This window comes from Ambystoma mexicanum, chromosome 4q (assembly GCF_040938575.1).
Source record: "Ambystoma mexicanum isolate Mex_15411 chromosome 4q, UKY_AmexF1_1, whole genome shotgun sequence".
In the NCBI taxonomy this organism is placed as follows: domain Eukaryota; kingdom Metazoa; phylum Chordata; class Amphibia; order Caudata; family Ambystomatidae; genus Ambystoma; species Ambystoma mexicanum.
In genome coordinates, this window is record NC_090928.1 from 944,792,181 (window position 1) to 944,816,276 (window position 24,096).

The window sequence follows — 24,096 nt, forward strand, 5'->3', positions numbered from 1 at the left end:
CCAGGCTCGGGGAACCTGGACGCGAAGTCTGGGCATTGACTGTTTCACTTGTAGCGAACAAGTCTATTGTGGGAAAATCCCATTGAGAGAAGAGGTGCTCTACGACCTTTGTGTCTAGTAGCCATTTGTGTTCCTCTAGTAGGGGATCTCTGCTCAATGAGTCTGCCAGAGAGTTGAGATCCCCTGGAACATGCTGTGACAATAGGAATATTTTCCGTTTGAGTGGCCATTTCCAAATTTGTTGCGCTAGCTTGGACAGATTTGGAGAATGTGTGCCCCCGTTTGTTGATGTAAAACATTGCCGAAGTGCTTTCGGTGAGGACTTGCACTGACTGGTTTGCTAGGTGTATCTGGAAAGCCTGAAGGGCCTTGAACGCCACCAGTAGTTCCAGCAGATTGATGTGGTTCTGCGCTGTAGCATGAGTCCACAGACCTTGGGCTGTGTGATGAAGGTAATGAGCCCCCCCACCCGGCGAGTGAGGCGTCTGTTGTGACAATGGCTTGCCCTTCCGGATCGTGGAAGGGTTTTCCCTTCAACAGATTTACTCTTGTCCACCAGCAAAGGTTTTGCACTAGCGTTGGCGAAATGACCACTAGATCGTCCCTCTGACCGCTTGCCTGAGACGACTGTTTCACCAACCACTCCTGCATGGGTCGCATGCACAGGCACGCGTGTGTTACTAGGTAAATGCAAGATGCCTTCATGCCGAGCAAACTCATAGCTTTGCGTACGCTTATCTGGCGGCCGGCTTCATAATGAGGTATTTGCAGTAACATGTTTCGACTCTTTCCTCTGACGAAAAGACCAACCCCTCTTGTGTGTTTATAACAGCTCCTAGGAACTGTTTGGTTGTGCTCGGCACTAGGCTTGGGTTTTTTCTTGTTTATGGAGAAGCCCAATTTAAAGAGAAGGTTGATAGTTCTTTGAATGTTTTGCCTGCAAATAAGGGGAGACTCCCCTGTAATCAGCCAGTCATCCAAGTAAGGGTCCACTGGGATTGCCTCCCTGCGCAGGTGTGCAGCCACCACTGCCAGTACCTTCGTGAATACCCTTGGAGCAGATGCTATTCTGAAGGGAAGCACCTTCAATTGGTAGTGCGGGTTCGCTATCTTGAAATGCAAGCATCTTCTGTGCGCTGGGAACATTGAAATATGAATATAGGCATCTTTCATACCCAGTGTTGCCATGAAATCCCCCTTCTTTAGTAGAGGGATTACCTTTTGTAGATTAGTCATGCAGAACATTTGTGGCTTGACATATTTGTTTGCAGGGTGCAAATCTAATACTGGGCGCATTGTTAGATCTTTCTTTGGCACAAGGAAGTAAGTTGAATAAATACCCTTGTTTACCTGATTGGACAGGACAACTTCTATGGCGTCCTTTTGGAGCAGTGTGGCGATTTCCTCGAGGAGGATTCGTTGGTCTTCTTTGAGTGGGTTTGGTTCAGGCGTGGGGGATGGTTCTGGGGTTGTTTGAGGAGCTCTATACAATATCCGCCCCCTACGGTGGACAGCACCCATCTGTCTGAAGTGATTCCCTCCCATGCATGGGTGAAGCTGGAAATGCGCCCTCCTAGTGGAGAGGCATTGGAGGGCACCTGGAGCAGATAGTCACTGCTTCTGAGGTGGGGTACCCCCTTGGGAGGAGGAGCCCCTACCGCAACCACGGGATCTGCGCAGTCCTTTTGGGTAATTTTGAGAGGACTGGCCCTGATTGTTTCCCAAAGAAGTATTCTGGTTCTGGATATAGTCGGGCCCCCTTTGAGAATTTTGGCCGCATGAGCGACGACTATTGCAGTTTCCCCTTTGGCCAGTAGGTTTATTGGTCAGTTGGCCCAATGACTTGAGAGTTTCATACTCCTCTTTGGCCATCTTTAAGGCCTCCTCGACAGCTTTACCAAAGAGCACATTGGGCTCAACGGGCATGTTGATAAATGTGGCTTGCGTCTATGGTTTAAACCCCGATCGGCGTAACCATGCATGACGCTTGATAATTGTCCCCTCCGCTATTATTCTGCCAGCGTCGTCGGCAGCGTCAAGATTGGTTTATATAAGAAGCTCGAAACTGCCCTGCCCTTTGCGGCCACCTGGGCTAGTTGAGACTTAAGTGGTTCAGGGGCCGATGACAGTAAGGCCGAGACCTTGTCCCATTTATGGCAGTTGTAGCTAGATAACAAGGTTGAATTGTTAGCTATTCTAGTTTGGAACGCAGCAGAAGAGGCCACCTTCCTGCCCATTATGTATAGCCTTTTGCTTTCCTTGTCAGGAGGAGCCTCAGAGGGAGCAAGGGGAGTTCCAGTCTTTTTCTTGTTGTAGTGACAACTAGTGAGTCAGGCTTCAATTGACCTCTTATGTATAGCGGGGCAGAAGGGGCGGGTTTGAACAGCTTCTCTATATGGGGGTTCACTGCCCGTGTAAGATTAGGAGTCTCCAGCAAGGGCTGTATTTTTCGCTGAACTGATTTGAGGAGGGAGATGAAATGAGTAACGGCTTTCTTTTCTCCTAAGATCCTTATCTTGTGGGTCTTTCTGCGTCACTATCTGAAAATGCTCTGCCGCCTTGACAAGCACTTCATTTAGCAGAGGTTGCTTGTCTATGAGTGAGCCCGTTACCGGAGGGTCCTGAGCAACAGGAGAGTCCATTAAACACATATCTGTATCAGGGTCATCCTCCTCATCCGCATTATTCCCGTAATAAGGGTCTGCCGCCTCTTGGATAGAGAGGTCTTCATGATCAGAGTCCTGGTCACTGGTCATAGAGATCAATGACTGTCTTGCACTGGATCCTCCACTGGATCCTCCTGGCGAGGCCTTCTAGCAGGGGATTGAGCAGGAGTTTGGGACCCAGATAGTGCTGTAGTGGGTGGGGTGGAGTGGAAGCTTTTTTTATAAAATTTGGCCATGAAGGACATCCTCCTCATGACCCTGTCAATATCTTCAGCTGCCAACTGGGCAGAGCTAGGAATGACCAAAGGTTGAGAAGGGAGTCCCATATCTTCAGGTGTGGGAGGGAGTATAGTAGAAGGAGGAGCCTTCTTTTTGAGGGTGGAAGATAATGAATCTTCTGGTTGAGGAACCCTACTCTTATGAGTGGGCCTAACCTCTTGTGACGTATCCCTATGAGGGGTCTTGGAAGACTTCTTCTTGGATTCCCTGTATTTAACCAGGCACTCTGGAGCGTGTTTTTTGGCTAAGTGGGCTAGTCCCACTTATATAGGGTCTTGTACCCGTTATGACATAGAACCTCGGTTGCGGGTTGAACTGGAGCGTCGTCAGCAGACGATCGACTACCGGTAGTGGTTTTGCACGCAATGCCTGTACCGTCCTGCTCGACACGTGTGAAACTCGAAAAGGGACGTTGACAGGGCGTGCCAGTAATACTAGCCCTAGTGTGATGTCTACTGTACCCATGGACCTTCACGCTTCGAGGTCCCTCAGATTCTTTTGTTTCTGACATGAGGTTCCATAAAGTGTAGCGTGAGTGCAGGTGTAGTAAAACAGATTATGTATCAGGTAAAGCCCAGAAAACATCTATGCACCTTCTACTCCAAGGGGAGGAAGGGTGGGCACATGTGAATCCAAGCAGATACGAGCATCAGAAATACGATTACGGTGAGTAATGCATCCCTTCTGAGGCTTGTGGAATCTGCTTAGATCACATGCTATGCATAGATTAGTGAGCAGTGTTTGGAGAAGGTGGTGGGTTGTGAGAAGGAACAGCTGCAAATAGATGTTTTAGAATCGCTTGTCCCACCTGAGAATCTGCTTTAGAGTGTGTCAATGCAGTAGTGCTAAGTAAAAGTATGTACTGATCTCCATGTAGCTGCTTTGCAAATGGCGTCCAGCGGGACGTTTGCAATAAAAGCCAGAGTAGCTCCTGTGCCCCTAGTGGAATGAGCTCTTGGTGGGAAAGGCAGTGTTTTGCTTGATAGAGAGTAGCAGAGCTGTATGCATCTGACTATCCATCTGGAGATGGCATTCTTGGGAATGCGGTCTCCTTCCCTGCTTGTAGCTACGGAGACAAACAGTTGGTGTGTTTTTCTGAGCGGTCTGGTCCTGTTTACATAGTAAAGGACCGCCCTCCTTACATCTAGTGTATGGAGTTTTTTCTCAGCTGAGCTTGTTGGGTTCTGAAAGAAAGCTGGTAGCTTGATGGATTGATTGACATGGAATTTTGAAATGAACTTGGGTGAAAACCTAGGGTGTGTTCTTAATACCAATTTGTCTTTGTGGATAACAAAGAAAGGGTCTTGCACTGACAAAGCTTGAAGTTCACTGACTCTCCTTATGGAGGTGATCGCCACCAAGAAAGCTGTTTTATACGTGAGGCATTTCAGACTTGACTTATGCATAGGCTGAAAAGGGGGGATCCCATGAGTCAGCCTGGCGGTGGGTTTGATATTGGAGGGTGCAGTCTCTTCACTCCCTCCACGAATGCCTTGATGACAGGGATATTCCACCATGGCACTTTACTCTGAGAGGTGGTGTATGCGGATAGAGCCGCCAGGTGAACCTTTTTTGAGTTAAATACTAACCCTGAGTCTAATAAGTGAAGCATGTAGTGAAGAATGTGTGTTGGAGTACATTCTATTGGGTTCATTTGCTTTGACTGGCACCAAATTACAAATCTTCTCCACTTGTCAAAATAACAGTGTCTGGTGTTTGGTTTACGTGCCTCCTTGAGGACATCCATACACTTTTGAGGTAGATTCAGATGTCCAAAAAGTATGACTTTAGGAGCCATGCTGCCAAGGTCAATATGTGAGGTTGAGGGTGTAATGTCGTCCACGTGTGCTGGGAAAGCAAGTTGGATGGGCACGGGAGCTTGATCGGGTCGCACATCGCCAGTTTGCGCAGATGTGGATACCAAGGTTGTCACACCCACATAGGAGAAACTAGGATTAGCGCCATCTGTTCCCTGTGAATCTTGTTCACCACTTTGCTCATTAGTGGAGTTGGGGGGAAAGTGTAAGCACATTTCCCTGACCAACTCATCCACAGGGCGTTCCCCTTGGAATCTGGTTGGGGAAACCTGGACGCGAAGTCTGAGCATTGTTTGTTTTGTCTTGTAGAAAACAAGTCTAGTGAGGGCTAGCCCCACTGTGTGAAAATATGATCAATGACAGCTCTGTCGAGTTTCCGCTCGTGGTCTTCTGGTAGCGGATCTCTGCTTAGTGAGTCTGCTAGAGTGTTGAGTTCCCTAGAACATGTTGGGAAGTTAGGAACATCCCCCGTTTGAGTGCCTATTTTCATATTTTCCGTGCTAGCCTGGACAAATTTGGAGAATGTGTGCCCCCCTTCTTGTTGATATAGAACATTCCAGTGGTGAGGTCGGTGAGAATTTGTACCAACTGATTTGTCTTGCAGCGCTTTGAGTACTGCTAGAAGTTCCAGCAAGTTGATGTGGTTCTGTGCTGTGTTTTGAGTCCACAGACCATGTGCTGTGAGATGAAGGCGATGGCCCCCCCCCACCCGGTGAGTGACACATCTGTTGTAACTATCGCTTGCACAGCTGGATCATGGAAGGGTTTTCCCTTCAACAGATTCTCCTTTGTACACCAGCGTAGAGCTTGTACTAGTGTTGGCGAAAAAACCACTAGATCGTTCCACTGACCGCCTGCCTTAGATCACTGTTTCGCCAACCACTCCCGCATCGGGCATATGCACGATCGTGCGTGTGGGACCAGGTAAATGCAAGATGCCATCATTCCGAGTAAAGGTATAACTTTGTGTACGGTTATCTGGTGACTGGCTTGATACTGAGGTATTTGCAGCAGTATGTTTTGTACTCTTTCCTTTGATGGAAACCATCCTCTGTTTTCATGACAGCTCCTAAGAATTGTTTGGTCCCGTTTGGTACAAAGCTTGACTTTTTCATGTTGATAGAGAAACCCGACTGGAAAAGAAGGTTGATCGTTCTTTGGGTATTTTGCTTGCAAATATGGGGTGTCTCCCCTGTGATCAGCCAGTCGTCCAGGTAAGGGTACACCAGGATTGACTCCCTGCCCAGGTGCGCTGCCACCACCACCAGTACCTTGGTGAATACCCTTTGAGCGGATGCCGAAGGATAGCACTTTGAATTGGTAGTGCTGGTTTGCTATCTTGAAACGCAAGAACTTTCTGTGCACTGGGAACATTGAAATATGTAATAGGCATATTTAATATCCAAGGTGCCATGTAGTCACCTCGCTTTAGCAGAGGGATTACTTCCTGTAGCGCTGTCATGCAGAATTTCTGTGGCTTGCCAGGTGTTTGCAGGACGCAGATCTAGTACCGGGAGTATTGTTAGATATTTTTTGGGCACAAGGAAGTACACTGAATAGATATCCTTGTTTACCAGGGACGATTTCGACAGCGTCTTTAATAGCAGCGCTTTCACCTCTTCCATAAGTAAGCACTGTTTTTCTGCTGAGGTGGTCCTTTGTCTTGGGGGATGGTAGGAGGGTTGTTGTAGAAGCTCTATACAATAACCGCCCGCCACGTTTGAAAGCACCCTCTTGTCTGAGGTGATGCCCTCCCGTACATGGGTAAAATATGCTATGCGTCCTTCTATTGGATTGGTATGGGAGGGGACCTGGAGCGGGTGGTATTTGTTGGGGGGGTGGATCTGCCTCTGAAAGAGGAGGATCTACCCCTGCCACAAGATCTTCTCTGGCCTATGGCCTCTCTGGAACCCTTGTGAGGATTGGCCCTGTGGTGAACCCCAGGATGAACTCTGACCCTGGTTGTATCCGGACCCCCTTTGTAAATTGTATCCCCTAACGCGATGAAAATTATAGCCTCCTCTTTGACCTCAGGGTTTATTGGTAAACTGGCCCAGTGACTTTAGAGTGTCGTACTCTTCTTAGGCACTTTTGAGTGCTTCCTCCACTGCCTTGCCGAACAGAACATTAGGTTCTATCGGCATGTTGAGAAGAGTAGCTTGTGTCTCTAGCTTAAAGCACGACTGACATAGCCATGCATGGAGCTCCATAAGCGTGCCCTCGGCATTAATTCTCCCGCATTATCAGCTGCATCTAAATTATTTCTAAGAATGCAGTTAGCAACAGCTTTCCCTTCTGACACGGCGAGAGAGAGTTGGGATTTAAGGGGCTCTGGGCATGAGGCCATTAGTTAGGCTACTTCGTCCCACTTGTGGCAGTTGTAGCTGCCAGCAAGGTGGTGTTGTTTGCAGTCCTCGCCTGGTAGGCTGCTGAGGTGGCTACCTTCCTACCAAAAGTATAGATCTTTTTGCTTTCCTTGTCGGGGGGTGCCTCTGACGAAGCGATAGGTGTTCCTGCTCTTTTCCTTGTGGTGCTTACAACTAATGAGCCCGGTTTTAATTGACCCCTGATGTAGAGGGGTTCTGAGGGGTTGGCCCGAAGACTTTTTCAATGAAGGGGTTTACTGCACACGTTAAGTTTGGGGTTACCAAAGAGGGTTGGATTCGCCTCTGTACAGACTGTAGTAAGGGGATGAACTGGGTTGCTGATCTTTTGTCTCCCAAGATGTTTTCAATAACATCTTGGTCTACTTGGGTTTCTTGTGTCTCTATTTGGAAGTATTCTGCTGCCTTTAGGAGCATATCATTGTACTGGATTTGGTTATATACCAGAGAGTCTGCCACTGGTGGGTCTGTATGATCTGGGGAAGTAAACGTCTCCCTCGTCGTCATCATAAAACTGGTCTACCTCCCCTGATCCACGGAATCCGTGTATGCTCCAGTCTCCTGGAAGCTTTGATTGGGGTCATTGTATGAAAGCTGCCCTGGTTCCTGCTGAGGGGTGGCTGCTTGTAGAGTGTCTACACTGGCTTTTTTGGCAGAGGGTTGTGAAAGTGCGGCCCCACTAGCTGGTGGCTTGCCCTGGAGATTTTCTAGAACCTCTGGGTGGCTGTCGGAGAAATTGGCTAGAGAGGACATGCACCTCATGACCCTATCTATCTCTTCTGCAGACCACTGAAGAACTTGAGACAGCAGGTGTTGGGATAACAACTAGAGTGGGAGGTGTGGGAGCTAGCTCAGGTGCAGGGTGACTTTTGTGCCTCATAGCCCCTGGGTTAAAGTCTCCCTGTCCCTAGAGGATTTTTGGGTCTTCGATTTGTGGTGTTTCGAAGTCCGCCCTTCAGAAGTGTGTCCGGGACATGTTTTTTAATGAGATTAGAGATGGGTCTGAGGGGATTTTGCAGTTTTTGGCGTGTCCTTCGATTGTCGCTTAATGGTGTGCGAACGGGCCCTCGCTGCGTCGTTTGATGTTCTGTCTTTGGCGGTAGCTTTGTACACGGCGTCCGAACCAGACACTTCTCTTGATTTCTTTGGTCTGTCGTGAGGCGAGCACGATTGTCCAGAGTACAGGGAACTGTTGGACCTCCCCCATGACGCCGTTTGTGGCCTTGTGGTCGGTGTTGAAGACAACCTATGGCCTTGGGTTGTGTGCTTAGTGTGGGTAGGTTTGTCTGTGCTGGAGCCGTCGGGTGTCGTCCCCGTAACAGAGCCTCCGGCCTGTCTGGTGGGGTTGGGGGCTGGTACGTCGCCATCCAATAGATCCCGTTCGCCGTCATCACTGAAGACGCTGATGCTGCCGTCACTGGATGCACCCTTTACGTCCATGGCGGCCTCGGCCTGCCTGGCGTGGTGTTCCCAGCGCTTCATTTTACGATCCTTTAATGTTTTGGGCTTGAAGAGCTTGCAAGATTTGCTGTGGCCTTTGTTATGGTCCTTTGGAAGACAAAGGTTGCACACCCGGTGCGAGTCCTTTCAGGGAAATTTGCAATTACATGTAGGACAAAATTGAAAAGGTGCGTTTTCCTTTTTTTCTGGGGAAGACAGCTTGGCAAATAATTTGGGAAGAAGGGGAAATATGCATTCTCTTAGTTTAACTACGATATGTACCACCCCCACTCTCCCTACTGTGAGGGCCGAGGCTGGAGCAGCCTTCCGAGGACGTCTGAAGTTCGTCGAGGCAAGTTCTGCAGTCGACAAAGGTAGTCCTCGAAGCCTCCGCTCAAGGTTTTGAAGGGAACGGCTAATAAAGGACAGAAAGAGTAACTAGCTATAATTTTTCATGATAAAATGACGTTAGCCAGAAGGAACTGAGCTTTCAGTGTCCGACAATGATGGCGGGAAAAAACTATTTGAGGGACCTCGACGCATGAAGGACATGGGTACAGTAGACGTCACACTAAGAATAGTATTACTGGCACGCCCGGTCGACGTCCGTTTTCGAGTTTCGAAAAACAACTGTAATACTCTGCAGCTTCCACTAGATGTCGGCCTATGCATAGCATGTGATCTAAGCAGATTCCACAAGCCTCAGAAATATATATATACATATACACACACATACATACAATCATAATACACAAAGCTAAACACACACCTTATTGCTTCTCTTTCGCCTTGCAGGTAAGTCTTCACTTCCTTGTTACTGCACCAACTAAAATAGGAAAAAATAAACTGCAGATTAACTGATAGGAACAGGCCAATTTGAAATGGTACACTTTCAAGTACACAATGTATGCTATTAAACTTTAATTCACAATGTTGCCTATCTTCATTACTCAGCAGCCAGACTAGAGTTCTTAGTATTGTACGTCATAGAACTTGCTGTGAACCAGCGTTGCTCTTTTCGACCCAGATTTGAGTGGTTGACAATGATGCCCATTTGTTTTAATCTTATGCCGTGTTTTTAACGAGGCCACTTTCCTCCTTTGCACATTACTCATGCATTTTTCTCCTTGGGCGTTTTCATCACATTTATTTTTTTAAATATGTATGCTGTGTGTTTGGCGGGTGGGTGTTAGGGTAAGGTTGTGTGGCTGGTTTAGGCAGAGCATTGGTGTCAATCCCCCATTAATACTGTCAATCCCCCATTAATACCCCTCCCACCCAAAAAATAAAATAAAACGGGAAACAACCACAGGCAAAAATGCTAAAGTAATGTGAAAATGAGGAAAGTGACCTTGTTAATAACACGTACAACATGTTTTAATATATACTTTTATTACAATTTCAACATACACACTAAAAGCAAATACTTCCCTATACTGTTTTGACACCCTTTTTGCCTTCTTGTCCAGCTAACTATCGCCCAATTTCCATTACTCCCTTTCTGGGAAAACTCCTGGAAATGAGGGCCATCTCGGCTTAACCTTCATTCCAATTCTGTTGGCTGTCTCCATGACCACCAGTCTGGCTTCAGAGCTGCCAGAACCACGGAAACTGCTCTCCTGAACATCTGTGAAGATCTGCTCTCCAACCTTGACTCTAACGTTCCCTCTGTCCTCATCCTCCTCGATCTCTCTTCTGCCTTCGACACGGTCAACCATACCATCCTGCTCAACCGTCTCCGTGAAAACCTGGGTATCACTGATCAGGCTCTGGCCCAGCTGACCTCTTTCCTCTCAGATCGACCCTCCCAGGTCCAACATGGGTCCTTCCTTTCATCCATCTTCCTCCCTACCTGTGGTGTTCCCCAGGGGTCTAACCTCTCGCCCTGGCTTTTCAACCAATACCTGGCAACTCTCGCCCACTGCATTGCCACTTTCTGCTTAAATTTCCAGTGCTAGGCTGATGACACTCAACTCCTTTTCAGGCTGCCCTCTGTCACCTCCTCTCCCTCTCTCATCTCCGATTGCCTAACTGCCATTCAAGATTGGTGTGCCACCAATGATCTTTGCCTGAATACCATCAAGACGGAGATCCTCCTCATCGGCACACCTTCACCATCCTCTCCCCTCACTCTCTGGCCGGCCTCCCTTGGCCCTCCTCCTACCCCCACCTGCGAGGCTAAGAACCTCGGGGTCATCTTTGACTCCACCCTTTCCTTCTCCTTCTCCGCCTACATCTCTGAGGACTCTAAAAAGTCAAATTTCCTACTGCACTTCCTCAGAGGCCTTTCCTCACCTTCCCGCATAAGCTCATGGTATCCCAAGCTCTGGTTCTCTCTTTGTTAGACTATTGTAACAGCCTCTTTCTAAATCTACCTTCCTCTACTCTCTGCCCTCTGCAACTAATTCAGAACAGGACTGCAAGACTTGTCCTTGGCCTCAAGCCCTGGGATCGTATCTCTCCAGCTCTGAAATCTCTCGATTGGCTCCCAGTGGATGCAAGGATTAAATTCAAAACCCTCTGCATTGTCCACAAGACTTTCTGGGGCCTGGGTCCAAAATACCTTCAGCTATCCCCTGCAAATACCTCCCCTCTCGAGCCCTTTGCTCCTCTAACTCTAACTCCCTCAGGGTCAGTCGTCTTTCAACGAAACGAGCTGGGTGTAGATCTCGGTCTTCGGCTGGAGCCTCCCTCTGGAACAGCCTCCCTGCCACTCTAAAACTTGAGGAGAACCATTTCCACTTCCGGAAGCACCTCAAGACCTTCCTCTTTTCTTCTGCCTTTGCTCCCCCTCTCCCCTGCTGATCGGTTCTCTCTTGGCACCGTGAACCTGGCCACCCTCTGTCCTCCGGGCCCAGGTACCTGCTCACCCCACCACTGGGCCACCCCTTGCACTGGTGCCTGTATCTGTACCCATACAGCCCCCCCCTTTTTCTTCCTCTTTTCTTCTGCCTTTGCTCCCCCTCTCCCCTGCTGATCGGTTCTCTCTTGGCACCGTGAACCTGGCCACCCTCTGTCCTCCGGGCCCAGGTACCTGCTCACCCCACCACTGGGCCACCCCTTGCACTGGTGCCTGTATCTGTACCCATACAGCCCCCCCTTTTTCTTCCTCTTTTCTTCTGCCTTTTCTTCTGCCTTTGCTCCCCCTCTCCCCTGCTGATCGGTTCTCTCTTGGCACCGTGAACCTGGCCACCCTCTGTCCTCCGGGCCCAGGTACCTGCTCACCCCACCACTGGGCCACCCCTTGCACTGGTGTCTGTATCTGTACCCATACAGCCCCCCCTTTTTCTTACTGCACTTATCAGACCTACCCTGTCTGCTGCCTTAAACCTAGCACTTGCAAATTGCTGGCTGCACTACCACTGTTCATTGCCTTTATTTATTTATTGTTCTTTATCTGTTTCTCCTCAGCTTTGCACTTTCCACTTCTCCCCCCTTCCATGCACTTTTCCCCTCCCACTCTCGCGTTCCCAATGTCACTGGGCCTAGTAAGATCGCTGTTTTGTTCTCCCCTCTTCCCCTCCCTTGCCTTGTCGCGCTCTAAAACACTTGTGTACGAGCGCGATAGAAATAAAATATCAATATGCATACTTAATCTGACCACCAGCCTCTTTTCTTTTGCAGTTGGGAGCTGGTGAAGTGGATCAAGGTGACATTACATAAGCCCCACCTTCCTGCTTAGTCCTAACCCTTCCTTTCTTAACTGTTAGATTAAGGGTGCCTGAAGGGAAAAGCAGACAAAAAAAGGGCAATTCCTGTTGGAACGGGAAGGACCCAGGACCAGAAACCCTACTCCTCCAACATCAGGAACTCTCCATCGAACATGTGTTTCACCCCTCTGTCAAAACAACCCTTCCCAACTATCAGCACTTATTGCCAACCACAGCGCTCTCCAGCAACATTATGGAAATTGCATTGAAGCAACCTCACCCACGTCACCCTAGATTCCATCATCCAACACTTAACGAAAACAGAAGCTCGCCAATGTCTGCTTAGCAATGAACCACGCAGCAGACATAGCCGGCATCACTACACACAACTTGGATGCCATCTTCATTACAGACACCTGGATAACATCCACCTCCAAATAGATAGTAGATATTCTCAACACCAATGGCTACATAATTTTAAAACAAAACCATCTAAACAAGATGGGCGGAAGCCTAGACATAATTCACAAGGCAGCGTAGCCATGAATCCAACTGGACAACTGCCATGCCAGAGCCTAACCTCCACCCAAAAAGCGATCTAAATGCCCACCTGGCTGTGGGTTGTGGGGCAGAGAATAGTGGTGTACCTGACGTATGGGTCTGGAGAGAAAAATAGGGTCTCTGCACTTTAGTGCAAGAGAAGCTACAACCGACACCCCTCTATCCCCCCTCTCCAAGACACCCTCACCAGTACCTGGGGTCCCCCTTCTGGGTGAATCTAGGTATCAATGCTTGTTCAGATGGGTTTCTAGAATCTGGGGGACAGATTTTAGGAGGCCACCCTAGTTATAGTGAACAGGGAACTCTGAGAGGTTTGCCAAATTCCAATCAATTAACATGGATGAGCAGTCAATATTTGTTCTGAGGATAGTGTGAGTGGGTCAGAGGCCCTCAATATGTCCACCCAGTATGGCGCACAATAATTCAACTGCAAGCATAAAACAGTTATTTATTTTAGGCCTTCTGGACATACTGAATAAATAATCTACCAGGTATCATTAACGTTCAATACTTATGATACAAATATATTCACTCACCATGGGTTCATAAATGCATTAAATGTCACATATTCAGCAAGCAGGTAAATAGATTAAATGCAATAAACGATTGAACCAGGTCACAAGTTAATTCCCCAATTTAAGTAGTCCAAAACCTCAGAAGAATGGGGTCTTGTGCCCAAAGGTAACAGGAGCCACAATGTTTCTCTCCTGAATGAAGTCTCTGCAGGCACGTTACAGTTTGCTTGTGTTGGTGATAGCTCAAAAAGTTCTTCAACAATTTTACTAAAGGTAAGGAAATAGTTTTCTTATAGTTCAGGTTTCTCTACCCAGGTTCGATGACCAAAAGGTAAGTGGATTGGAATGCAGAAGATAAAAGGGACTTGTTCCCAATGTTACTCTATGGAGGACATGGGGGGAGGGACACAAATGTACTGTGTTTACTTACCCCCACATACTCCGATTTTCCCAGATGCTGTTGTGGATCATCTGGGGCTCCATCTTCTGCCATTGGTTCCAGTAAGTGATGCCCAGGAGTTGCAGGTTCGAGGATTCTTCTGGTCGAGGCCAGCTGCAAGATGCAACCTCTAGCAATGATGAAATGCAAGAAATATCAAAGCAGACCTCCTCAGGACACTTCACAGGTTGGAGAAAGTTGAGTTCCAGTGACGTCCCCACACACAGGCGATGACAGTCGCGGTTATAGAAGGTACTTCGGGACAGGATTCCTTGATGCTGAAATTCAGTGAGACAGTGACTTGTGGCACGGGCTGGCAACAAACTAAATTTTAGATTTTAACTCAGAATGGCGACGCTTCTCGCGAGGTACCCCACGAGAGAACTGGTCAATCCACTGGGCAGTCCAGGGACACTTGCAAAGGCACAGAAGGACAGGATCCTCAAGAAGGCATTGAGACTAGTTGGTCCCACTTGTCCAAGGGCTGAAGCACCAATCAAGGGTCTTCGGGGATCAGGTAGTCAAACAGGTCTTCACAGAGCCAGACACAGGGAGGGATGCTGAGCCACTCCAGGGGTAGTCTTCGAATCTTCAGCAGGCTGTGCTTCTTCGAGGGATTCTAGGCTCCAACCATGATCTGCCAAAATGGCTGCAGAGGTCCTCCTCTTATCCAAAACCGAGCTAGAAGCAAGTCTAAGCCCACCCATGGTAAGGATCTGCACCATTCAAACAGCCAGTAATTGTTCAATCAGAGACAATTAGTGGTTTCACATTTGCCCCGGACCTAGAATTTTTGGCACCACGAGTGGGACTAGACAGTCCCACCCCCTTCCGGTGCCACACACAAAGGCATCAAGAGGATGCGAAAGCAGAAGCTTTCCCGGGCAAGTGCATGTCTGTATAAATGATTTCCTGACCCGACAAGGCAGGGGGAAGGTCACACTACAATATGGCCTAAGCTTGTGGCACAGCCATTTTAAGGCATTAGCCACGTTTAGTAGCCATACGCAGTAAGTGCAAATGTGCACACTAAAAATAATGTAAAAATTGTAAAAATGTATCTGCTGCCACAAGCTCATCTTTAGGCACATATGAAAGTAACCAAAAATCCCAAGTGTAAAAAGCTAGGGTGATACAAAAGTATCTCCATTGCAATGCTCTGTAAGGTGCTGTGTGCAGTGGTAAGAAATACAAGAAATCAAAAGGGAAACAAACAGTTTCCCAGTACTGATAATCTGAAGGACTGATCAGTTTATCCATAACAATGAGCAGCTGGCGAAGGGAAGTGAAGCGGAAGGCTTTACTTCCCTTCAAAAAGTCGGAACAGGTTTAATAACAGAGCAAAAAGAATGGGGATCCACAGGAACTAAGGAGGGAAAGTTGCAAAAAGAGAAATCCTCCCTAACAATGCTCATTACCCTTGTGTGTACAATAAACCTTGGACGCTATCAATATCCTCCCTACTCAGTTTTATCACTAAACCAACAAATGTCTGCACTAGTAATATGGTGTCTTTTATACTCATCAATTTATTATCTTTCAGAGATAGTATATAAGCATTCAAATAGAATGGTCAAGTCCTATAGAGATCCTACTATTAGCAAAGAAAAGCGATCCAGGGCCATGGATCAATAATAATATTGGTTAACGAATGGCAAATCCCCCAGTAAAGGATTCCTCTCACCCTTCCTGTGTGCTTTGATGATGTCCATTAACCTGGTCAAAGAACTACGAGGGGCAACACTGGTTATTGATGGATGCTGTGCCAAAACTCGTACCATGCTAAACACAGTATTTAACCACCATTGTGAAATGGTATACAGTGTTTATATTGAAATTCGAATAGTGACAAACATTTTCAGTGAAACCCAAATAAAGAAAAGGTCTACATTGTTAAATATATATATATATATGCGGGTCCGGTAAGGTACTAAAAAGGGTGGGGGGAGCTTGTGGGTTGGTAAAAAAGCAGGGGGGAATGGGGTGTTGGGGGCGAAACCCCCCCAAAAAAATAATGTTTAAGAAAACAACACTTTTTCCTTATTTACGTGTGACTGAAAAAGCTTGTCACTATTTGGATTGTCCATTTAAAGACATGTAACCCTGTGAAAGACGAAAGGCTAACCTAACATACAAACATCATGGTGTCCCTTAAAAGTGCAACCATGAAAAAGAAAAAGACAAGTTGAAAAACGGGTATAAAAATGCTTATTTCAGCCCCCACAATATTGAAACTGCTCTTTTCCAAGGCAGTTCAACTATGTAAATTAGTTTTGACTGCAAAATATTGAAGGAAGCATTAAAAACAAGAATTTGGGAAAATTGGCAAAGTGAAGTTTTAGGCCCGAAGACTAAAACTACAATCTTAGCCTATGCATTTTCCCTGTTAGCCAATCACATTGTAACAGATAATGTTGGTGCTTTATCGTGTTTAAAATATTGTGTGTGATTGTGAATTATTGTGCTCTTTGCTGCCCTGGTGCTGTGGTTGATGCAATATAAAAGAAAACTATGTGTCCATGCTGTACACCTCCCCCAGGTCTTTTGCATACGGCTGTGGAAAAATGCGTTAGTTTTAACAACCTTGAGCCTCTGTCTTTAAGAGGAAGACATGTGAGTGTCAGCATGACATGATACGTAGATCTATGATTCTGCCCATTTCTTCCATTAAATAGATGCGGTTTGTGAGTCCTATATCAATTGCGTGGCGGTCTGAGGTTTAGATTTGGGATAATTTCACTCCGGTAAGTTATGGTGTGAGATTGTGGTGTTTAAGAACTAAAAACATGTTATTTGCCCCTGTGGGTTAGGACTACAGAGTACAGTGATCCAGCTGGCTCACTTGATTTTGTACCCGTTACTTGTGTACCAGTACAACAGACACGTATTTGACACGTCCTGGTCGAGTGTCGGCAGAACCCTAAGCGTGGTCAACGAGTTGAGTTCAGTCTTGGATGTTTTTAATATGTAGGTGGCTGGCGTTGCACTTTGGCTTCTTTGTGTGCTCACATTATAGTTTGGTGGTTCTTTTATGATGCATGCAGGGATACTTCCGCTGTATCTTTGCACAGTACCGATGGTACAATCTTATACTTCACACACGAGTGGTGTTTTTTCAATTTAGATTCCATATTTATATGGTAAAACATGGCATATTTGCTTTGTTTGAATTTTTCAGAGAGAAGGTTGACTGTAATATCTTTCCCAAAACATGGTTAAAGTAGACACACTGGCAGTCATAGCATATTTATGATGTGGTGACCGTCCGCCAAATTTCCAGTTATGGTTTATGATGTTGGTGTGACATAATCACAGACACTAATGGTCGAAATATCAAATTGTGACCATGTTGGTCTATAATGGTACCTTTTTAATTGAGTGTTACTGGTCTATTTAGAAAGAAGCTACAGCTTGAGGCAGTCCCATTCAAGAAATAGTGATCAAGAAGGTTAAGAAATAACAGAAAAAATTGCCTACAATATATTGGTGTCCCGTCATTATAGTGGACTTGTAGGAGACAAATAATTGTATGTCATCACCCCAGAAGAATGCCTGATACTGATTAGAAAGGACTGAAACATGTTGGGTAAAAACTCAATATCTGGTTGGTTTACAATTGAGATATATAGCTCAGGTGTACTTTAGTTCTTGATGTCAGCTTTAGACAGTAGTACTTATTATCTGTGGAATGTTTTTGATGTATGATATTTTATGATCTCCTGTTTTTATAGTTTTTTAGGAGTTTGGATACTTTTTTAAAAATGTGTAATTACACTTTCAGATTTGTGGTTTGTAAAATGTTTGATGACATTTTTTATATGGATTTATGTATGGTAATAACAAATATTGTGTTAGTAGTATAGGTACCCGTGCAATAATATTGCCTTTTTTGGTTTATATTGGATTACTACCCTAGTAGTAGGCGGTGTTCTCACACTTTTGAATTGGGGTAACCCGATCAAATGAAATAGTTGTGGTTGAAGCAGCACCCCTTGGTTCTTTGCATCCCTTGGTCGCATCCTCTGGCTTTGGGCGGCCAGTGTTGTGCCATTCGTGACACCCCTTGTTTTTTTTGTAGACCGCTGCTCCTCGCAATCTCCGGCGTGTGTTCCTTCTATGGCACTGCTCGGTCTACGGCCTGGAGGCCTCCATCTGTGCAGTTAAGGTGGGGAGGGGGCCTTCCCGCACTGAGGCATGCAGGTTGGTTGACACCCCCCGTGCCCCCAACATGGCCACAATGCTGGCCATGTCACAGTGTCCATCCTTCGGGACGGGACCGGAGCACTTTTTGCACATCACCAAAAATGTGCATTTCCCCTTTAAAAATGTTTGTGTTGAGCATACGGCACAGCAGTGTGGGTGTGACCAGCCCCACTGACTCATCCTACCGGCAGCACCTGCCAGTCCTTGGAAACTGATAGGTAATCTGACTACTTATTGGCAGACAGCAGGTGGGGCGTCTGGAGGAAAGGGGACTATGGACTTAGAGTACAGAAGTTACTGTGGTGAGTAACTTTTTCTTACTCCTAAATCCCATCCCCTTTCCTCCATACTTGTGGGAAATTACAAATCAGTAATCACCTAGGATACCTGGAAGCTAATCCTAGGCAAAAAGATTCTGTAGAACCGCATGTCCAAACCTAGCATCTGATCTAGCTGCCATGTCCATGCAATAATCCATGCAATAGTGTTTGCAAAAGGCAGAAGGGGAAGGCCAGATAGCTGCCTTACTAATCCCCTCCCAGGGAATAATCCTCTGGAATGCAATGGCCGTAGCTTTGGGCCCAACTGCGTGAGCATGAAATAATCCATTGTGCTATGTTGACTTTTGATGACTGAGAACCAGATTTTTGTCCAACAAAAGTAACAAAAAGGCAGTCTGCTTTTCTGTAAGAACTTGACCTCTCCAAGTACAATTTAAGAGCCCGCCAAACATCTAGTGAGAGTAGTCCTCTCTCCTTTTGTTTAATGTGATGGAGGGAACGTAGGCGAAATCTTGTCATTTAAGTACAAGGCCAAAACGAACTTATTTAGGATGTGCCCGAAGGACGACCTTAACCTAGAGTACATGGCTCAGACGCCGACAGAGCCTGAATTTCACTGATCCTTCTAGCTGAAGTAACAGCTACTAAAAAAGCTGTTTTCCATGAAACAGGCATTATGTCTGCCATCGACATGGGTTTGAACTATTTATGAGAGATCGCTGCCAGGACTATGTTGAGATACCAAACCGGGTGAGGTATGGATACCGGTGTGTGAAGCCGAAAGAGGCCCTCGTAATGCCTTCTGATAAGTGGATTAGAAGTACAAACGTTAAGGTCTGGGGAACTGACAAACTCTGTGGATAAGTATGGACGACAAGAATGAATATGAATGCCAGTAGAAATCAGATAGGACATAAAAATATCAAATGTTAATAATGCAGGATGGAGAGGATTCAATGAATGCTCCAGTATCCAGAAGCAGAAACGGGCCCACTTACTCTTACACTGTGACCTTGTGGAAGGTAATCTTTGTTTAACTGGCAGCCAATGCAGCGCGCAACGGGCTTTGGACACTTGAGACCGTTGTCCTATTACACAATTCGCGTGAACTGCTCCGTTCCGAGTGACTTAAAGGCTCTTGATATTGGCCCGAGTAGTGCCTACAAGAAGGTTATTGCAATAATCTTATCTGGTATTTATAGTTGCAGCCGCAATAAGAGTCCTATTTTTTCTGATAAATAAGGGTGCACTTGCCAAAGTAAATGTGTCATATAGGAACAAGAAGAGCTTAAATTTGACACGTGTTTCTTGAAAGTTAATTGCAAGTCTAAAAATACTCCAAGAGTTTTTACATGCTCAGAAACAGGGATGACATTGCCTGCAATTGTAAAATCTCTATATTCAGGGTCCATTTTTCTTTTCAGCTTAGAACTTGTTCCGAGAATGAGGAGATCTGTTTTTTTGTCATTCAAAGCAACTGAGTTCAAGGCCATCCAAATTGAATAACTGCAAAAACCTAATTTGCTCTTTCCAAGCCTTTGGTATATGTCCCTGACAACTCAAAGATGATCTGGGTATCATCAGCATAATTAGCAAATTGCACACCCAGACCATTCAAGAGATCACATAATGGCTTAGAGTAAACATTCTCAGGAACCTATTTGCTTAAGGAGGGCCTCCTCTCCACCCTGGGGCTACATTCAGTTGTAATCGCCCATGCAGTATGGAGGAAAGGGGACGGGACATAAGAGTAATTATAAGTTACTCACTGTAGTGACAAAGTACTCTTAGTCCATAGTCTCCTTTCCTCCATACTGCATGGGCGTCCCTTCCAAGGGACGGGAGACGGAACCTGTTTCACCAGAAAAAACCTTCTGTCCACTTTAAATTTAGAGGCGCGCATGGGGTGCAACCCAGGGAGCATTCGCTGTCCTGACTCCGTCGCCACACCTCAGTCCCCATTGATGCGTCGACAATAGATTTAACATTGCCTAATGACACCAGTATTATTAGGGGGGAGGTTGGTGGGACGTATGGAGTAAAGGGGACTATGGACTAAGAGTACGTTAGTCACTACGGTGAGTAACTTATAATTACTCTTATGTCCCGTCCCCTTTCCTCCATACTGCATGGGCGATTACAACTGAATGTAGCCCCAGGGTGGAGAGGAGGCCCTCCTTAAGCAAATAGGTTCCTGAGAACCGCCTGTCCGAAAGCCGCTTCAGATCTAGAGCCGGCATCCAACAATAATGCTTGCAGAAAGCCGAGAGTGGCCGCCCTGCTTATGACCTGCCAAGGGACATGGCGCTAGGATGCAATGGCTGTTGCATTGGCCCTGACTGCGTGTGCGTGCATGTTGGCCGGAAGCGGCTTGTGCTGGCACTCGTACGCTTCTTTGATGGGCGAGACCATCCATCGGGATATGGAGGCCTGATAGCCTGGTCTTGAGCATCCGAAAGTGATAAACAGGGCGTCCGATTTGCGGAAGCCCTTGGTCCTGTCCAAGTAAAACTTCAGGGCATGCCTGACATCCAGGCAGTGCAGTACTCTCTGTGCTTCGTCCTTAGGATCGGCAAAAAACGTAGGAAGGACTATTTCCTTGTTCAAGTGGAAAGCAGACGGCACCCTGGGCAGAAATGCTGGGTGTGTCCGCAGGACTACTTTGTCCCTTTGAAAGGTAGTATATGGTGCCGAGGCAACCAGCGCCTGGATTTCGCTGACGCTACAAGCAGAGGTGAGGTCGACCAGTAAGGCCGTCTTGATGGTGATCAGCCTGATGTCCGCGGATGCCATTGGTTCAAACGGTTTGTGTGCCAGGGCGCCCAAGACCACATTAAGGTTCCACACGGGGTGCTGCTTCTTGATGGTCGGGTAGAGCCTTGCGAGCCCCGTCAAATGTTTTTTGACGATACGATTGGAGGAAGAGAAGATCCGCTCCTCCAAGTTCCTGTAAGCCCCGATGGCTGCGAGGTATGTACGGCAGGTGTCCACCTGAACCCCTGAGTGGGCGAGGTGCGCCAAGAAGGAAAGCATTCGTCCAAAATACATGCCAGGGGGGGGTCGATTTCCTTGAAGTCTGCCCAGTGGCAGAACCTGGTCCATTTACTTTTATATTGGGCCCTGGTAGCCTTGCTCCTAGCGCCCTGTATGATTTCCAGATTAGCCTGGGAGAGGCTGAGGTGCCGCAATGTTGCCTGCTCAGGCACCACTCTGAGGGCTAGTTTCTGAGGCGTTGGGTGGATGAACCTGCCCCCCTGCTGCGCCAGAAGATGTGCTGGGCTCGTCAGGCGGTGAATCGGTGGCACCTCCGAGAGGCTGAACAGCTCCGAAAACCATGGCCTGGCTGGCCACCATGGAGCTATTAGAATGATGTTGAGTTGGCGAGACTCCTTGATCTTGCAAATCACTGTGAATCAACGGAGTGTGCAGGAAGGCGTAAGCCATCATGCCGTCCCACTGAAGCCGAAATGTGTCGCCCAGGGAGCCGGGATCCTGTCCCTGGCAGGAGACGAACTGAGGGCAGTGCTTGTTGTGCCAGATGGCAAAGAGATCCACCTGGGGATGACCCCACCTGTTGAAGATCTCCTGCATAACGAGGTTGTTTACCTGCCGCTCGTAAATGTCCACTCCCAACCTGCTGAGCCTGTCTGCCTCCAGGTTGGAATCCCCCGGGAGGTGGACTGCCATGAGGTAGAAGTCGTTTTCCAGGGCCCACTCCCACATGTTGATTGCCTGTCTGCACAGAGGAGGGGATCTGGTGCATCCCTGCTTGTTGACGTAGTACATGCTGGTCGAGTTTGTCTGTCTGGATGAGGACAACCTTGCCGCTCAGAAGTGGTAGGAATGCTCTGAGCGCTATCCAGATGGTGTTCAGCTCTAAGCAATTGATGTGATATTCCTTCTCCTGTACAGTCCAGGTGCCGTGGACCGAGAGATCGTCCAGGGTGGCTCCCCATTCCTCAAGGGAGGAGTCAGTGGTGATGGTGGACTGCGGGGTGGATGGCCGAAAGGGCTTGCCCATCCGTAGGTTGCAGTCCGTGGACCACCATGTTAGGTCCGGGTGGAGAGATGGAGGAACGTTGATCATCTCGGAATGAGAGCCCCGCTCCTGGTTCCATGAGGCCGCAAAGTGCAGCTGAATCCTGCTCATCCTCAATCTCGTGTGTGGGACGGCTAATAGGACCGCCGCCAAGAGGCCCAGGAGATGCTGGTACCACCATGCCAAGGTCACTTCTCTGCTGAGGAAGTGGGTGATGGCCCTCTTGATGGCCGAGATCTTGTCTTTCGACGGAAATACCTTCTCGGAGCACCTGTCCGAGATAAGGCCCAAGAATGTCAGAGTCTGCGTGGGATGCAGCTGCAACTTCTTGGGATTGAGCGAGAAGCCCAGATTGTGCAGTGTGTTCATAAGGGAATGGGAAGAGTGGCAAACCGCTTCCGGAGATGTAGCCCTGACGAGCCAGTCGTCAAGGTAGGGGTAGATGTGGAGGCCCTGCGCTCTGAGGAGGGCTGCCACCGTATTCCTGAGCCTGGTAAAGACCCTGGGGGCCGAGTTGAGGCCAAAGGGGAGGACCTTGTATTGGAAATGGTAGACCATGATCCTGAACTGTAGGAAAGAACGATGGGGTTGCCAAATCGGGACGTGTAGGTATGCGTCCTTCAGATCCAAGGGGAACATCCAGTCTCCCTTGCACAATGTCTCCGCTATAAAAGCTGGCGTAACCATCTTGAATTTTTGTAGGGGTAAGGAGAGGTTGAGGGTGGAAAGGTCCAGCACAACTCTCAGGCCCGCCTGGTTCTTCTTCTGAATGGCGAAAAACCTGGAGTAAAAGCCCAAGCTTCGCTGGGACTTCCTCCACTGCCTGGCTCTCTACGAGCGACCGGATCTCCACCAGAAGAGTTGCTGTCCCAACCTGAGGGAGGGGAGGAGGGAGGAGAGGCTGGGATGGGTAGGCGGTACCCCGTGGACACTACCGAGAGGATCGAGGGGTCCGCGAAATTCTTGTGCCCAAAATGTGCATGGAGAGCAAGCTTGCCCCCCCCCCCACCAGAGACACGTGGCGCCGAAGGGGCGTGTCATATGTTCTTTCCCTCGGAGGCTGTCGCTGAGGAGGAGGAGGACTGGAAAAAGCCCTTCTCCCACCACCTCCCCTTTTTGTTGCTTGCACCGGTTCTGAGATGGCAAGCGGTCCCCTGTCGGAGCGTTGCTGTGAATGGGTGTACGACTTGGGCGTCTTTGTCAAGATGGAAAAAGACTTGCCCGTTTGTGAGCTGTTTTTCTTCATGTCCAGCTCTTCGTCCGTGGTGCAGTGGAGGAGGTCCCCCCGACCCCCAAACAGTAGTTCTAATATGCGTTCCTAGACTTCCGGGTTGAATTTCGTAGCCCAGAGCCAGGCTGTCCTTCTCAGGTCCGTGGCGATACAGATGGCACGGCCAGAGGTGTCAATATGGGCCACGGTGGATTCCATGAGGTTCTGCGGCACCAACTTGGCCTCAGCCAGCCTCGCCTTAAAACGTGATTGGCTCTGCGTAGGGAGTTCCGGGAGGAAGTCTGCAATTTCCCGCCATAACCTTTGGTTAGCGGCAGCCAGCATGGCATCAGCGTTGGCCTGACGAAGATGCAAGGACGCGTTGGAATAGAGTTTCTTCCTGTATGCCTCCAAGATCTTCTCCTCCTTGCCTAGTAGCGTCGCGGAGGAGGCGGAGGACGACTGAGACTTGGAGTATAGTGATGCCGCAGCGATCACCGAAGAGTGTGGCCGAGGATGAACTGAGAACAAGAGTGTATCCCCCTCCATCTGCCTGTACTTGGCGTCCAGGCGTCGATTGACCGGCTGGACCTAGTGGGGCTTGAGCCAACC

At 47.9% G+C, this 24,096-nt stretch overlaps 1 protein-coding gene across 3 annotated transcripts in view; it reads right to left on the reverse strand.

Moving 5' to 3' along the window:
• UBR2 (ubiquitin protein ligase E3 component n-recognin 2) overlaps nt 1-24,096 on the reverse strand; it is a 2,523,611-nt gene that overhangs the window by 131,501 nt on the left and 2,368,014 nt on the right. For all 3 annotated transcript variants that reach the window (XM_069608499.1, XM_069608498.1, XM_069608497.1), the window contains one exon: nt 9,356-9,412. In XM_069608499.1, the coding sequence (XP_069464600.1) occupies nt 9,356-9,412 (57 nt within the window). The remainder of the gene's footprint in view (nt 1-9,355; nt 9,413-24,096) is intronic.